We start from the raw sequence: 18429 nt of genomic DNA, 5'->3' as shown, positions 1-18429 counted from the left end.
ATTACTGTGCAGGGTATCTGTAAATTTCGGAGAACTGTCATTTGTGTATTAATGTGCGTTCGGTTGATTGCGTATGTGGAAAAGTCCATTAATTATTAAATTTGTGTGTTTCGCTCGCAATTCAATTAAACAAAAGCGGCTCTCATTATTGTTGATAAAAGCAGAATACGGCTTACTTAGATCATATGGTAAACTAAAAACGCAATTGCAAACGAAACAAAGCAAATATATATTTCTCATTGTCACTGGCTTTAATCTGAAATGAACATGTTTTAATTACTGTGCCATAATTGTTTATTTTTTGCGATAAGGCTGCGCATCCCGCACCACAAAAAAAAAAAAAAAAAAACTGACAACTTTTCGGAACTGAGATTATTTTGCAGAGCACGGATTTTGTGGCACCACGCGAAATTGCATGATGAATGCTACCTATCGAGATCTGTTTTTAGATCGGCGCAACTCACGATAGTTCATGAATGGATTTCTAAATTTAGTCTGCAATCTTTTCATAGCAATCATTAAGCTTTGTGTTTTGCTAATTTTAACAATAAATATTTAAATACAGATTTGTTTAACAAAAACATGCATCTTTTAATAAGACGAATTACACAAATTGCCATTCGACACACATATAAACAAAATAAAGTTTGATTGCTGCTAAATTGGCTAAATTTGAGTATATAACCATTCACTTTCTCAAATCAAATTAAATTGTTTGCTGCACACAAAGAGTTATACTCGCTTACTCATCATCAAAGTACTCCCGCTGGCTTTTCTAATAGAAACTATTTTTTCTAAAGATGCTTATCTAAATATTCTGTTTGACCTGAGATCTCGCTGCTTGACGCTTGCCACAACATGATTTATACGTCAAGAAATTTGAGTTGATCTTGATCTTGATGGAGCTGCAAACAGGCAGACAGAGAGACGGACAACATTTGATATTATGAATCATGCAGTAATTCCATTAAATTGTGCCATGTTTGCATTACTCGAGTCGTTGTCAACTCTCCTTCTTCCCTCCCCATTCGCCTCGCCACGCCTTCTTCAATTTGTTTATTATTTGCAAACCTGTTGCATTTTCCGCATTGACGCGCACTCATTAGCAATTAGCAACAACGGTTGCTGCTCAACACTATAAAAGGTCATCTGGCTGTTGTTGTATGCCATTTACTTTTAAAATACAATTTATGAATTATCTGGACGCTTATCTGGGTGAGACGAGTAGCGTTCAGCGTTCAGCGTTGGCATTTTACTCATGGGTTATTTTTTGACATTATTACGTACTTAGCGTTATATTTCATTTCGCTACACTTTCGTGGCAGTTGACAATCTTTTGCTGTTACCCAACCCTGCCCCCGCCTGCTCACTTCTTTGATGACATCACGCAATCCAATTCTGAGTTGGTTTTTATGTGTGCATGTGTGTGTGTGTGTGTGTGTGTGCCTGAAAGAATCGGCCTTTTTATTAATCTTATCAGAAAGTTGCCTCTTGGCATGAACTGATGCCTCTGAATTTATTTTTATTTTTGCCTTTACCTTTACCTTTACCTTCATTTTATTTTATGTGTGCGTTTTGGCTGCGAGTGGAATCGAAATATCTTTTTGAATGTATCGAAAGTGCTGGTCACTTAACCCCTCCCCCCCTTTCCCACCCCCTTCCCCGCGCAACCATCATTTGTCTGTTGCGTGGGGTGTATTTATGAAGCTGATTATTTTGTATTGAATTTAAGAAAATAAAATAAAATGGGTAAACAGTCGATTAATTGCAATTATCAATCAGTAGTTGAAGCTAAATATTTTTGTTGTGTGTGCGTAAATAAATGTTTGATAGTAAACAGCGGCCCCTAAAATGTTATAAAGGTTAAATTAACACCTTAATCAAAATGTCAATGAGCAAATAACCGCAAAACAGACAAACAGACGTGCTCAATGCGAGCACTGTTTAACTTTTATTCGCATTTTCTTTCTCGCATTGCGTATAAAGGTGGCCAAATGCTTAAAATATAAAGGCCGATGCCCGACTCCCTCCCTCTCAAAAACCAAAACAGTGACGCCGAAATACTGATGAGTCAATCAGAAATTGAAACAGAAACAGCAACTGAACTCAAAACATTGATCGAAACAGTAGCGAGAAATACACCGCAGAAGAAAGCGAGTTAATTTTAAAGTGAAATATATGTATAAAAAAAACAAAAGAAATATTAGAATATATAAAATTTTAATAAGCCATAATAATCAAACATAATTAAAGTTGCCCAACAAAAAAAAAACAAGTACAAAGTACATTTAACGTCGGAGTTGCCGTTAAGTTTATCGTTAAGTTTAACATAAAATGGTGAAAATGCTCGACTTCGACCGTCACGCTGAATGCCCCCTGTGGGCGGCATTGGCTTCCGATGTGCCCTGGACGGGCATGCATTATGCATGCCTCAATGTCCTCAGCATTTACTGTAAAGTATTCGATAGGAAAGAAATTTACGATCTCATTGTAAGGTAAGCGAACGCAATATGCTGTGAAAAGCTATCGCTAGATGGCGCCACTTGACAAGCTTTCGCCAGCGCTGTGCAGCGGACAAAAAGTGTCTTAATGCTTGAGTTGATTTTGATTATAATTATAATAAAAGATAGTTACTTATGTCTAGTTGGGTATTTATGATTAATTATCATTTGTGTAATATTTCAGAAAAACTTGCCAGTCATGCAAGTGTCCGCGCGAGGCGCACGCCATTTATCAACAACAGACGACCAATGTGCACGAGCGGCTGGGTTTCAAGCTGGTCTCGCCAGCGGATTCGGGTGTGGAACCCCGAGATTTGGGCTACACGTGGGTGCCGCCGGGTGTGCGTGCCTCGTCGCGGGTGAATCGTTACTTCGAGCAGCTGCCCGATGAGAAGGTGCCGCGCTTGGGTAGCGAGGGGGCACGCATACGAGAGCAGCAGATCTCATATCAATTGCCCAAACAGGATCTGTCGCTGGAGCACTGTAAACATCTGGAGGTGCAGCACGAGGCCTCCTTCGAGGACTTTGTGACGGCACGCAATGAAATCGCATTAGACATAGGTATGCAGATTGCAGTGACATTCAATTAAAAGTTGTTCACTGTCTAATTAATCACTTACTACGGCTCTGCAGCTTATATCAAGGATGCACCCTACGATGAGCACTGTGCGCACTGTGATAATGAGATTGGTGCCGGCGATTTGGTTGTGGCCGCGCCCAAATTCGTGGAGAGCGTCATGTGGCACCCAAAGTGCTTCACCTGCAGCACCTGCAACGAGCTGCTCGTGGATCTAACCTATTGTGTCCACGACGACAAAGTCTACTGTGAGCGCCACTATGCGGAAATGTTGAAACCCCGCTGCACCGGCTGTGATGAGGTAAGTGCCCCATGCATCCATCACCAAATTGTTCTGGCTTTTACTTGACTTGACGTGACTTGACACACAACACACACACACAGTGCTAAGCACACTTGCCAAATGCTTAGCACACTTTCAGGCGGTTTGTGTTTTTTGTTTCTGTTTTTGTTTTCTATAGTTTCTAATTGGCTCTCATCTCTCTGTTTTTTTTTTTATTGCCTGTCGCACGCAGTTGGCTTTAATGGTCAAGGTGTGTCCGCCCTAATCCTTAACTTACATCCCTTCTTTGAAATGATTCTCATTGAACTTCACATGTTGGCCAGCTAAATGTCAACGCTTTGCTTGGCTAATGCACCTTGAGACATTATCAGGGCAAGTTGACAGTTCACTTACGGCATTGCTTCCGGACGTATTCACATCCTGTTTGCGTCCGCTACGAGATTTTAGTTCAAAGTGAGTCCAAATTGTTGCAAGTGAAGTCAGGAAGCTAGCAAAGTCTTATCAATCATTTCCAAGTTTCCAATCAATCTATCAAGCATTATGCAAATATCAAATATTTTTTTTAAAAACAAAACAATTGTTACAAATAAACCGATATTGGTTGGCCAAGAGTTAAACAACCAATCATCAATCAATCGTTATTTAAATATTTACTTTAAATGCAAAACAATTCTTGATAATAAACCGACATTGGCTTAATGCTCGTCATTGTATTATTATTGGCGATTAGCTCTGCATACACTGTCAAAATGTCTGACAAATCTGTTGACAGGTAAGGTCTATGGGTCCATTATTCATATAGTTCTTGTGACGTGGCATTGCTTTATTATCTGAACTGATTCATTTGTCATTGAGTATAATAAATATGTGTTGGTCACTAAATGGGCAGCCCCGCCCCCTTCTTGGATGCTGACGAGCTGTTTGCTCTTGGTTTGATGTTGCTTCGCTCACTTTCGCTTTCAACACACAAACCAACCAAACAACTACAAGCAAACGAGCAGGCGACCCATTTATTTTTGGCTCATTTTCAGATATTTATGAGAAAACAATAAAATAGGTGTTTAAAAATAGATGTGGAACAGAAAAACTACGCATTAATTGTTGCTATTTTGTTATTTGTAATTAAAATGAAATTATGTTGGCAATGGCGGTGGCTGCCACAAAATTTGTGGTGGCAGCAGCAACTGCAACATTGACCATGCGGCAAAAATGAGAAGGCCACGCATTAAACTATTAAAAAACATAAATAGCAAGGAGAGCGGCGACAAACGATAAACGTCAAACGAAACGATACGAAACAAATGCGAAAATGCCAAGAAAACAGAATATGAGAAAAAAATATTTGTGTATATATCCAATATATAGTCTATATAGTGCTGATGTGTGAATAGATGTGAGTATAAGTTTAAGTATTTATTCTTTGCTGGCCCCTGTGCTGAATACATCTGTTGATTTGAAAATCACTCGCAATTTAAATGGCATGCTGATTAGAAACGCTTGTCGTCCACTTGGCTAATTCCAATTGTCAATTCGTTGCCAAAAACAAAAAACAAAAAAGAAACAAATACCAACCAGCTTCGTGTACTCCACCTCTTCCTCCGCTGTGTATCACCCAATTAGCACCTCTGTTTGTGGCAATTGGGTTGGCTGGTTGTTGCAATTGTTTTGGCCGTGTGATTCACTTGAGTGCTCGGCCCTTAGCTGGTCGCATTAATCAGTTGCAAGACGATCGATTAACTGGCAACAACTGGCGCCGACTGCAACGCGCTACTCGCTGCTGCTGCCCGGGTGGCTGCTCCCAAAAAAAAATAGCAAGTGAAAAGTGTTGAAAATATATTCCTAAATAAAATATAAAAATATTGCTTGGAATTTCATTTGCATATATTATGAATATTGTGAATTTTGCTCACTCAAAAAGAAGAATTCGCACAATTTTCGCTAGTCGAAAATCCTAATTGAATTACCTAATCAGTTTTTGGCCATTTGGCGAGTGCCGCGAGAGTGAGTGCTTCAGTGAGTGCCTCAGTGAGTGTCAGTGAGTGTTTTTTTTGTTGTGGTGCGTGTGGTGAATTTTATATAATAAACACACTCGGCACACTCTCATCGATCGTTTGAAGTCACATCCATTGCATCGCTGGCATTGCTCGGAGGCATTACGCAAGCGGACGAGAATGGCTGCTGACCAGGCGCTGACCGATGTCGGTGAGCTCATCTTCTCGCTCATCATTGGCTACCTGGGCGCCCTGGAGTTTGCCTTTGTGGCCCGCCAACTCTACCACTGGACGTGCCGGCATCCGTGCAGCAATGAGGATGCTGATGCCGGCGCCGATGCACACGAGTTGCCACGTCTACGCGATCGTCTGGACAAGGAGCTAAAGGAGGCGGTCGAGCGAGAAGCAGCTGCCGGCACAAATGTCATGCAGGATGGTGTTCTCTACAGCAACGGTTTCCGTGTAGAGTCGCCGGAGGCGAAGAGGGCAGCGTTGGCCGCGGAGCTGGAGCGACAGCGGCGCATCGAGGAGGAGACACGCAAGCAACTGGCGGATGCCGAGCACAAATTGGCCGAGGAACGGAGGACTGCCGCCCAGGAGCGAGCAGAAGCCGAGGCGGCGGCGGCGGCGGAAAGCGCACAAAAGCTCATCGAGGCGGAAAAACAACGCGAAGCGGCGCAACGAGAACGTGAAGAAAATGAGGAACGACAAGAGAATGAGCGAAAGCTGATTGAGGCCGAAAAGCAACGGGAGGAGAATGAAAGGAGAATGCAAGAAGCCGAACAACAACAACGCGAACGTGAAGAGAATGAGCGACAGCTGATTGAGGCTGAAAAGCAACGGGAGGAAAACGAAAGAAGATTGCAAGAAGCCGAACAACAACAACGCGAACGTGAAGAGAATGAGCGAAAGCTGATTGAGGCCGAAAAGCAACGGGAGGAGAATGAAAGGAGAATGCAGGAAGCCGAACAACAGCAACGCGAACGTGAAGAGAATGAGCGAAAGCTGATTGAGGCCGAAAAGCAACGGGAGGAGAATGAAAGGAGAATGCAGGAAGCCGAACAACAACAACGCGAACGACAAGAGAATGAGCGAATATTATTTGAGGCGGAAAAACAACGCGAAGCAGAGCTGGAGGAAAATGAGAGAAAACTGCAACGCGAACTCGAAGAGAATGAGAAACAACTGAGAGAGGCAGAAGCAGAACGCGAAGAAACACAACGCAAAAGAGAATTAGCTGCAGCTGCGGCCGACGAGCAAGACGAACTAGAGGAGAATGAGAGAAAGCTGCAGGAGGCAGAAGCAGAACGAGAAGAAGAGCAACGTCAAAGCGAATACGAAGAAGCTGACAGGGAAGCGGAACGTCTCCTCTTCCAGAGCGAGGAGGAGCAGGCCAAGCGCGATGCGGAGATTGTGGAGCGACTTTTGGCCGCGGAGCGAGAGCGTAAGCTGAGCGCCACTGAAAGTGAGCTCGAGGAGGAGGCCATCGTTCTGGAGCAGACCAGACGACTGGCGGCCAGCAAGGCGGCCATGGAGAAGAAACAGAAGTCAATCGAGGAGAATGCCCGCCTCTTTATGGAGGCCGAGGAGGAGATGGTAATGATGCAACAGCGTCTGCTACAGGCACAAAAGGAGCAGGAGGACGCATATTATGCCGGTGCCGTGCCCGTTGTGGAGGAGCCGTGCATTAAGAAGATTTTGCCACCTCGCTACGAGGAGCCAGCGATTGATGAGCCGATGATAGTGCAGCGAGTCAAGACGCAGTTTGGACAAACCAGCGCTGCTGGTGAGGAACCCTACACGCGTTCCAAGACGCTCACGTTTCCTGGAGTATCCGATGAAGGTTCCTCGGTTGAACCGATTTCCACGCAGCTGTCATCATTTAGCACACAAGCCTCCGACGAGCAACGCCAGGAGCCCGAGGGCGAAGACAATGTGCCCGATGTGCAGTACACCGAGGATTACTTGCGCTCCCTCGATGGCATCAAGAGTCGTCCGCTGGTGCGTGAGGATGGCTCGGGGCGCAGACGCGCCTTCAAGAAACGTCGCTCGAGCGGCAGTTCGAATTCATCGCGCGAATCGCGTGCCTCACGCGACGAGGAGCTCAAAATGTTCACATCGCTGGAGGAGGAGGAATTGCGACATGGCGCCAAGGAGGACTACAATCCCATCAAGTACAGCTCAGAGCCAACGCTGCGGGTTAAGTCTCAGAGACGGCACAAACGTAGTCCCGCCAAGGATGTAAAGCCACCAACTGATCCGACTGCTGCATTGGAAATGCTCGGTGAGGAAAGCGCAAATCCCTGGGGCGAGGGTGCTCCGGAGCACTATAAGAACACGGAGTTTTGGAAGCGCGAGAAAGCCCTGTCCATTGATGAGGAGGAACTCGAGCATGAGAAGAGAGTATCTGGCGAAGAAGTGGTGCACATGGACAAGCCGAAAGCTTCCTCATTCGAGGAGGCGACAGAAGCACAAAATGAGGAGGCAGCCCACTCCTTGCGACAGCAGCGTTCCAAGGAGGAACAAGTGGTAAGTGCTGAGTGAAATATGCTGTGTGAGCGCTTTTAATTATCCACAATTGATGCCCCAGGATAAGGACAGCACAGAGAGCTCCACGAAAGCAACGGATTCAAGCCGCAGCGACATAAAATCCAATGTAAGTGCAATCCTCAAGCGAGTCGGAAACCCTGCGTTAATTTATCCCCAGCTGGCTTAAGCCCTCCCCCAACTAAATAAAATGCTTTAACCGCTTTCCACTTTGCCTTTCATATGCCAACTTGCTTCTGCTTTTATCCCTGCTCTCGCTTCTGCTTTCCGTGCCTTTGCTTTTGAAGCTGCAAACCTCCCAAGCGACGGAGGAGCAGTCCCGACGCGGTTCACCCGGCTTGCGTCGCAGTCCGCGCATCGATGAAATCGATCACTATGAGGAGCGTTGGCGAGAATCCGAGGCAGCCAGTCAACCAGCCAGTCAGTTGCCCAGCATTACCGTCCAGCAGCCAGATACGGCACCCTGGCAGGACGAGTTCGGGCTAATGATGGAGGGTATCAGCGATTTCTACGATTTTACGGCATCAGCAAATCGATCGAGATCACGCACCCCATCGCGCAATTCCCCGCCGCAGCCGAAGAACGTGGCCAATTGCATGGATGTGGACGAGGAGCATACGTTGGAAGTATACGACGATAGTCAGGAGGGTCTCATCGCTGGTGAACTCAACTGCGAAATGGTTCTGCAAATGCTGGAGTCCACCATGAATGGAACCGAGAACCAGTCGCAGCAACTGCAGCTGCAAAATGTTGCGGACGATGCTAAGAATGGTAGCAATCAAGTTATTGCCATGATCTATGAGACTCGATCCGCAACGCCGCCTGTAACCATCAGCGAGCTGGAGAAGGATCAGTTAGTGGATCACAGTTGTCCCATGGATGTGGAAACGAATGGCGTTGCTGATGCCCAGCAAACTAATATCGAAACGAATACAACTCTGCCCCAGCCTGTTATCGAAATCAATTCAATGGCTGATGAACCAATCGAGATTCCCGAAGAACCCATTCCCACCCGTGAGGAGATGCGTTTGTTTGTTGAAAATTTGCGCGCCGAACGTATTTCAGGTTCCCAAACCCCGGGTCGGTCCCGTGCCCGTTCTCGCTCCCCCTTGCCCACCGCTGATAATATCGCTCGCAGTCTGGAGACACGACGTCTGAAGCGCATTCGACAAAACGATGAGCTCTTCGAGAAACTGAAAGATGAGGAGCATTCGGCACGCTCAATTTCACCTGTTCCTGCTGAAATAAATTCACTGATTTTACGAAATTCACCTGCACGTGATCCCGATGCAATGATAGAACCCTCCCTTAAGGAATACGCACTTTTAAGAAGTGGTTCTAGTTCGCCAGTCGCAAGAATTACACCTGCTCCCCCAGAGGAGAATCCTTCGCCTGCAACAGTTCCCGATTTAATGATAATAACGTCACTTAATGAAGAAGAGCCTTCTAACAGGGTTTCGAGTCCATCCTTAACTGTTACTGCTCCTCAAATTATAATCACCCCGCTGCCCCTGCCCACTATATCGATTGAGATGGTTGAAGAGCCACCTCAGGTACTGGCAGAGGACCAGGAGCCCGAGTTAACACCAGAATCTGTGGCCAGACTAGTTGAACAGCTGCGCTTGAATCGCTGTCGCTCCCATTCCCGTTCCCGATCCCCGCTGCCCACAGCTGCCAATCTGGAGCACAGCGTGCAGAGGCGTCGCGAGAAACTCATTGCACAAAATGATGAGTTCTTCGAGCAGATGCAAAGGGCCACAACACCTGAACCAGAGCAGAGGGGAGCCATAGTGGAGAATATTTACGAGCGACCCGAAAGCAGTCGCGACATGCGTTCCCTTTCACCTTCCCGCTCGCCATCGCCCACCAACGTTGATTCCGAATCTGCTGATGATTTCCAACTGCTGCTCAATTTGGAGGGCTGCGAACAGCGAACATTGCGCAAGAGTAGCGAGGAGCTGGAAAGTGTGCTGGCTCACAATGCCAAGCAACATGAATTCGACTTGGAGGCACTGCATCAGCTTCAAATTGCCAGCGAGGAAATCGAGCTGCCTGTTGAGGAAGAGGATTATCCACTGGATTATGAACGCACCTTCTCCGAAGCAGCTCGCGAATTGAGGAGTGAGTTGTTAGTGAGCGGCTTTAAGCGCTCCACTTACGTTGGTGAGTCCATGGACCTGGGTCTGGGCCCTGAGTTCGAGCAGCTGCGGCAGGAGAACGCTCAGTTTCGACGCTCGCATAGTCCATCGCCCTCCCTAGACTTGAGTGTGGCCCGGGAGCAGGCAGCGGCGCAGCGTGAAATGCAGGCAGCTATTTTGAATTCGCTGGTGGATGCCAGCGTCGGTGTCGAGGATGAGAACCGTCTGGGTGCCAAGCCAAAATCAAGTTCCACATCTGAAATACAGCAGGTGATCAAGGACGAGAAATTGGATGATATGCGACATCGGACAGCGGAATTTCAACGCTCCCGCAGTCAGAGTCGCTCCCCGGTGCGGGATGAGGCGGATGCGCCGACATTGCGGAATATCGATGTGGAGGCAGCCAAGCGGCAGCAACAGGATCAGCTGCTAGATCAGCTAGCTGCCTCAAGTGGCAACTTCCAGAACTTCTCACGCTATCTGAATACCGACTTTTTGGGTGAGCGACGTGCCTCGGATTCGGCAATCCTACAGCCCGTGGAGCCCCATGAGGAAATGGAGCCCGATGAATATCATCATTTTAGACGCTTTTCACTGGCCCAGGAGCAGGCGGTCGAGGAGTATCCCAGCAATGAGTGCATCTACATATCACAGATTGAGGTGCGTTCGCTGACGGGCAAAAGAACTTGGCTTAAGGAGGATTTCTATACGCATGACTTGGCCAGCTTGGAGCTGAACTTTGACGAGCTACCCAAGAAATCAGAGTACGAAACGGAGGAGCGCTCCTGGGCAAATGCTGTACTCGCTGCAGAGGCAGAGGCAGCGGAATTTGATGAGACGAGTGCCATCTATAATTATGACATCCTTAGGGAGTACCACGGAAACGAGGAAGTCAGCAGCAATGACAGCGACGACGAACGACAGACTGTGGTGGAAATTGACGATGACGACGCTGAGGATGAGGATAATGAGTACGAGTTTGAGTTGGATGAGGGCATCTCGGATAACAATGAGCGCACCCAGCCGACAGATGAATCCCATCACGATACATCCGAGTGCGAGGAGGCCGAACGCAATGCAGATAGTTATGCGAATCGGGGTGCCAATGATTGGGAGGAAATTGATAATGTGGAGGACTTTGCAGACTATAACATCGATGATGGTGCTGTGGGCGGTGCTTACTCTGATCCGGACGCCTACATTGAACAGATCTACAACGATGCTGTGAAGAATCGCAAACAGTCGGGAATTCTAAGAGACTACGAGACAATGGTGCAGGAACAGTTGCCGGGTGATAATGCTGACCAAAGTGAGTCCGATAAGGAGAAATCTAGTTCGGATAGCGAACGTTATGCTCTATGGGCAAAGACCAGAGAGCTCGACCGGCACGAAGAGAGCAGCCGGCATAGGGAGGCTGACCTATCACTCGGACTGCTCGAAAGTGAGCGTCGGGATACGGGAATGCGTTATCTGGGCGATGCTCATGTGGCTGCTCGTCAATCCACCCGGCTGCGCACTCGTTATGGCTACAGTCCGCAGCTACAGGCGGGTGTTGTCGAGGATGACATCGAAGTGGATCTGAATTACGTGCCCAAACGTGAATACAATTGGCGTAAGAACTTCAAGCTGGATGACAACGAGCCACAGCAAACACTGGAAGTTAGCTCGGCGCCAAGTCCTCCCGAAGAGCTGTCCGAACTGGTGGACCAGAAGGAGCAGGAGCAGGAGCTGGATCGGGAGCAGGAGCTGGATCGGGAGCAGGAGCTGGATCGGGAGCAGGAGCTCGATCGGGAGCAGGGTCGGGAGCAAGAGCAATACGAAAGTGTACCAGGTGGTGAACTGGACCCACGTCGCCATAGTTTTGGTGGCGAGAGCATCACCCTCTTCAGTCGCAGTCCAGACCGAGAATTGTTATCCGCTGTGCCCGAGGAATCGTTGCCACAGCCGGAGAATGCCGAAGATATTGGAGAAACTGAGTTGGCCATGCAGTCGCCCATTAAAGAAGCAGCCAGCGAGAAGCCAAAAAAGAAGAAGAGCAAGAAGAAGATGCGCAAGGGCTCCAAAACGGAGGAAGACCTGCACGATGACAACGACTCCGATAATCAGGAGTACAATCGACGCGGTTCCGCAGTCAGAGATGAGGTGGAAACCGCATTGGAAACAACCAAACGCAAAGTGCGTTCGCGACGCAGCTCCAAGAGCAGCTCCGCCAACGAGGAGCCCACTGGAGGCGGTGGTCTCTTCTCGCCACGCAACAGCATTGCCCTTTTGGCTGAGAGCACACTGGAGGGCATTGCGGAATTCGAAACACCCGACGAGGCCGCATTAAAAAAGAACACAAAGAAACGCAAGAAGTCCCTCAAGGACACCAAGGAGCAGAGCTTAGTCCAGGCAGTTGAGCAGACCCTCGACGAGGCTGTTGCTGAAGCCCTTGCCCAAATAGCTCCAGTTAGGGTGTCGGTTTCCACGAATCTAACACCAGCCTCAACACAGCAGAATCTCCTATCCAGTCTCAGTGCTGGGCACAGCTTATGCCTCACCCCCGCCTCATCCTTCGAGGAGCCGCCCGCCATCCCCAACATAGCTACTAACCATGCTGAAGTTGCAGCTGTAACAACGCCAGCGCGTTCCGCTGTGGACACCTTTGACATACTCAAGGATGCCAATTTCTATCCGCTTTTCTAGGCTTGCAATATGAATGATTTACATATTTGATTTGAATATTTATTTATTTCTTATAGACATGTTCATAAATCCCCAAATCGTGCACTCACCCAATCTTTGCACCCAGTTCCAGTTCCAGTTCAAGTTCCAGATACGCACTGAGGCTACTTAGGATCATCACACACTGTATTATACTAACGACCAGACCCAGAAATGCTACTCGAAACGATACTCGTATATATCGAATGATAATGTGGACTATTATTATTGTTTGAAGCTTATTTTATTTAAATGTTAGTTTATTTGTTGTCGACTCCTTTATAACTGCTGAGAATAAATATGAATATATATATACATATAAATATATATATAAAACTATGATGAAAACATACACATTCAAAAAGTTGTAATCACTTCCAACTACAAAACTGCATCTGTTCCAAGCTGATGCTTCTAAAAATATTTCCCCAAACGATTCGCATAATGTTCTATTTGTATCTGCCAAAAAAAAACCAAAAAAATCTGGCCAATGCACGGACCACGGGCAAAAATGCCCTAGCATTGAGATCATTTCGTTATCCAAATGGCCGGTGCATGCGCCAAGTGCACTGACATTCATTCAGACGGTAGAGACAATTAGCCATATACACTATATATATATACATATAAATATAAATATATATATATATATATACTATAGCATTTGCATGGCCCAATTTGCAATTTGGCTCGTTTCCGTCGCATGATGTCATCGTTTTCAGTTCGTCTGTGCTGGTTTCTGTCGGTTGATGAGAAGGGAGGACATAAGTCATTTGATGGTTTTATTTTAATGCTCTTGTCATCCAGCCACAAATTACTTAAACTGTCATGTTGCGAAGAATTTTATAAGTGCCGCTAATAACTTGATGCCGGGGGGGTTTATAAATGACGTACATATAAATGAAATTCAACTTGTTTAATTGCGTTGATATAAAACTTAATTTGAGTATTTGAAGCTATATATATTTAATTTAATAGTTAAGTATAACAAGTAAGAAGCTTAATTTTTGTTATGCAATCGCAATTGAGAGCGAAAATATTTATAAGATTCTATTTGGGGCTACTTTCCTTTAATTAAGTAATTTCCAAACCCCAAAAGCCTGCAACAGTTTGCGCCTGAAAGCATGCATCAATCTTTGGCATACCATTTAATATTAATGATTTTGTGGTTTATTTGCGAAAAAAAAAGAATTTGCTTTGATAGAAAGTCAACCACTTAAATCATATTTTCTGCATGCTGAAATAATGCTGTCAGCTTTCTAGTGTCATATCCTTTGTCAAATTAAGCGCAATCGTCAGTCAGCGGGGGCCACCAAGCGAGAACTGATGCCAAATAATCAGAAATCAAACAACAAAATAAAGAAGAATGCTTTGTTAAATGTGAGTGAACGTTTCGCGCTAAAATATTTATGACAACAAACAGGAAAGTATGTCACTTGGGTGATTTGTTTACGCAGCTCACTCTGCGAACACTTTTTGGGTCTGGGGGGTCTTTTTCCATTGTATATTTATATATATTTTTTTTTTTGCTGTTGTTGTTGGTGTTTCTGCAATGAGCGCAGGGCCTTTGTGCCTAGTCTTATGTTGTTCTGAAAAAAGTCCATTGCGTAATGGCACATTGATGTACGTATCCAAAAATAATACATATCATTGTACGTATGGTTCTCGTACAGCAAAGAAAACATGCGAAATTCGTTGCCAAAAAGTCTTATTCAATAGTTTGTCTTTGACATGAATTCATTTTTCCTGGGGGCAAACATTTGGCGCACTTAAAACTTGGCGCATTTTTTCATTTAATATTTTTCCTATACCCACACCGAACACAAAAACGGGTATATGCGATATGTATACGATTTTAGAATGACTGGGCTCATTAGCTCTATAATTTGTTAATATTTCTTGAAGTGCGGGTATCCGTTGGTTGGCTATGCCGAATTGAATAATTTGTACTTGTTCGCTTTATTTATCTTTAGCATACATAAATTTGTACTATTTGATATATTCTTGTGATGGCAAAGCAAAAAAAATTGGCTTAAATAATTTAAAAATTCACTTGAAACGGCTGGCAAATGATTTTTCTTAGCTGTGCCACTAAAATGAAACACCTTTCCATTTGTTGTTGTTGCTTGGTTTTTCCCATTTTTCATTTTTCATTTTTGCCATGTACACAAAGATGCTCTATACATGTTTTTTATTGACGTGAATTTGTGTTTTACGATCCTCGAGTGGCGTATGCGTTATTTGACATGCTCTCATGCCACAACCCTTTCGACCATTCCAAAAATTAATGATGTTTTGTGCCGCGTGCAAGAAAATTGCTAAATGTCATTTAATGGCTAATCTTCTATTTATAAGACTGAAACATATTAAATGCAAATTAAGGCTCTCTCTCCAGAAATGAAATCAGCTGTTTCTCTTTTGTGTATTTTGATTACCATAACGATCTTAAACTTGAACTCATGGCCATTATTCTTCAGTGACGCAGTTTACACGCCCTTCACTCTTATCCCCTTTATTCATTGATGTGTGAAATGTATTTTTAAACACTTAAAAAATATACAGATACTAGACATAGTTTCCATAAGTTGAAACCCATTAGCCGCTGCCGCTTTTCTTTCGCCCAATAAACAACAAATTATAAAAATAAGCTGGAAAATAAAATACAAATTTATGACCCAATTAACGCCCCGATGCCGCCGAATGTTGAACGCGGGGCACTCACTCAAAAACTCAAAGCACGCAAAACTTTATCAGAGATTCGCGAATCGCATCTATTTATAGACAAACATCCAAGATTGCATTACACTCTGCTCCATTGCGCTTGCACTTGTTTTTCTTGTTGTTGTTTCTTTTTTTTTTTTGGTTGTCTGCAACGTCTGTTGCAATAAAAGCAGCAATTTTATATGCATTTCATACCACATAATATAAATATGTGCTGATTCACATGGACTCAATCGAAAATATCGCATTTTATTGTATGCATAAATTGTAATTTAAATTTCAAGCGAAATTCGCTGTATAATTTGAGTAACAATTTTTATTTTATTATTTTGCTTATCAAGCGAGTCTAGCAGATAACACATATTCATATAAACATCTCGATATAATTGTAGCAGCTAAAATTCTGAATAGAATTGCATATTTTTGCAAGTGCAAATTGTCATCTTTTCCTAATATTTAAAAACGAAATATTTTTATTTTTATTTTAATATTTATATTCATAATTTTTGCTCTGCTCAACATCTGCAAATTAGTTGATTTTCAAATGTCATCGATGCATTTGAATCTGCTTATTTTCCACTAAATGTCTAAGACAGATTTTCGACTTTATGGGAAATGGCATTTGCCTTGGACACTTGCCCTTTCGTGTCACACAACTGGTCCGCTGTGAAATGCTGAAACAAATTGAGCTAATTATAATTATGTTCAGCATTATAATCGAAATTTGGAGGACTGTTTGGGAATGGGCCAGAATAATTATGTATATATATATATGTATATATATAAAAGTTAGAGGCAAAAGAAAAGTTCCATTCAAAGAACTGCTTTCAGTGGGATTTGCTGCAACTGTTTGCAATTTTGTGTTATTATTTCCAGTGGAATTTGAACGTTCGTTCGTTGTCTGTGCCAAAAAGTTGTAATGTCATAAAACCCATATTAATCATGTATACGACCCACGCTGCTGTTTTCATCTGAACGATCAATTAAAAATCTATATAGAACGACGTTGCAAGAAAACTATCTGCAGCAAGATAGCGGCAGCACAACTAGATCCAAAATCCAAAGGAATTTTTTAATGTTCCAAGTGTGGGAGCGCCAACAAAATGAGCGAAATGCCCACTGTGTGTGTGTGTGTGTAAGTGTGTGTGTGTGTGTATGTGTGAGTGTGTGTGTATATGTTGGATTTGTGTGTCGTGTGCACAAGCGCCAGGGCAACAACAAAGGAACCCAATCATGTTGTCCGAAAATTATAATTTCAATCTCTTTTTGTTTTTTTTTTTTGTTTTTGCGTATGCGTATGTGCGAGTAAATGACGTGAAACAGACAGCAGCTGTTGCAGGTGTGTGCCTAACACACACACACACACACACACACGCAAAGATTTTTTTGGCACCTGAATCTAATTGAAATATTTATAGATTTTTGTGCATAGAAAATTACAATTGAAATTGCCCAGTTGACGTTGCATTTAAGATTCAATAATGCTGTTAATGATTGGCATTCTTGGCCATTGTCTAAGCTAATTTGTATTGCACATGGAACCCAAACCTCAGCAAAGAGAGAGAGAGAGAGATCAGACTAGATACTCTCTCTCTCTCTCTCTCCCTTCATTATGCTCTTGCTCTGTCTCTCTCTCTCTCTCGCTCTCTTTCTCTCTCTCACTCTGTCGCTCTCTGTGTGTGCGATTTGTGCTCTCTGCTGCGCTCAATTGGTAGACGCTACGCTCGTTGGCTCTCAACGTCGCTCGCCGAGATTTTATTTTTACACTTGTCTCTGGGGGCGAAACTAGATACACGCATCGAGACACGGGCTGCGAGATTTTTGAAATGATTTCGAATATTCTGTGAAACATACGCGCCAGTTGGCATCTCGACTCGGGAAAGCTCAAAACGTTACGCGAAATTTTCGGCAGTTTTAAACAAAAAAATCAAAAAAGAAAAGAAGAAAAAAAAATCGAATATTTGAGACGAGTACCTCAAAATCATTTTTAGAAAGTTCAGTCGGTCATTGGAGTGCAAGTTACTCTGTTTGCTAGATTCTTTTGGGGAGCGCGCGCGCGTGGCACAAAATGGCGGACGTGGAAATTATGCAAACGATGACGGAAGTCAAGAAAACGAAGAAGGTCAAGAAGACATCGAAGCGTCGCGAGTCCGAAGTGCAAATCAGCGAGGTGGATGCCACCAACGAGGAAAGGGGGTAGGTGGAACGTGTTACGTGTTGGGACTCGTTTTGTGTCAGTTCGCGGCTCCTTCAAAAATACCAAATTGCAAGTACCAATTAATGGGAACTTGTTGCGTTTTTCCTTGTACGCGTCATTTAACATGACTTGGTATTTTTGTTTGGTATTTTGGATGGATGAAATATGATTTTTTTGTTCTTTGTCAGTATGGCCGTGTAGCTCTGCTCTCTGTATATGTATTGTATACTCGTTCTATATCTACTTTCATTCAAAAGACTAAATTCAAATTCAGTTAATTCAGATACTCACATGCACATTCCGATAAAATACTCAATTCGCTCACAATATAAAATCGATCACAAGCAAAAACTATCCAAAGTACTCGCATATATATATATATATATATATATATATACAACTCGAACTTGTACAAAACGACACGTTTACTACCTTCTTTCCTCGGCAAAACTGTTTACTAAAAGGTACCCACATAAAAAGCTGTCGTTGTCTATTAATGTCTATGTACACAACAAGAATACTGCATACAACACCCAAACAACAGCACAAACTATTAAACAAACTACAATTCAAACAAATAAACAGATCACACAACTCAAAACCAGAAAACTCAAAAAACAAAAATACAAAAACCCAAAACTGAAAAACTGTTCAAAAACTAGTGTATACATACATATATATTATTGAGTAGTGCCAAACAGAAACACGAACATACTATATACCAAAATAAATATATACTGCTCGAGATACAAGAACAACAAGAACAACAGC

At 43.9% G+C, this 18429-nt stretch overlaps 1 protein-coding gene across 9 annotated transcripts in view; it reads left to right on the top strand.

Moving 5' to 3' along the window:
* The window catches only part of LOC6557733 (four and a half LIM domains protein 2), a 58448-nt gene that overhangs the window by 29924 nt on the left and 10095 nt on the right, over window positions 1-18429 (top strand). For 2 of the 9 annotated variants that reach the window (XM_043215297.1, XM_043215299.1), the window contains 2 exons: window positions 2686-3062; window positions 3135-3379. In XM_043215297.1, the coding sequence (XP_043071232.1) occupies window positions 2686-3062; window positions 3135-3379 (622 nt within the window). Of the gene's footprint in view, window positions 1-2319; window positions 2496-2685; window positions 3063-3134; window positions 3380-4904; window positions 7882-7942; window positions 8009-8186; window positions 13099-17404; window positions 17658-18429 lie in introns of those variants that run through there. The other 7 variants (XM_032741843.2, XM_043215298.1, XM_032741747.2 and 4 more) reach the window with 7 other exon arrangements.

This window comes from Drosophila grimshawi, unplaced genomic scaffold, assembly GCF_018153295.1.
Source record: "Drosophila grimshawi isolate 15287-2541.00 unplaced genomic scaffold, ASM1815329v1 contig_44, whole genome shotgun sequence".
NCBI lineage: Eukaryota > Metazoa > Arthropoda > Insecta > Diptera > Drosophilidae > Drosophila > Drosophila grimshawi.
The sequence above is the reverse complement of the archived record's forward strand: the minus strand, read 5'-3'. Positions and strand labels throughout refer to the sequence as shown.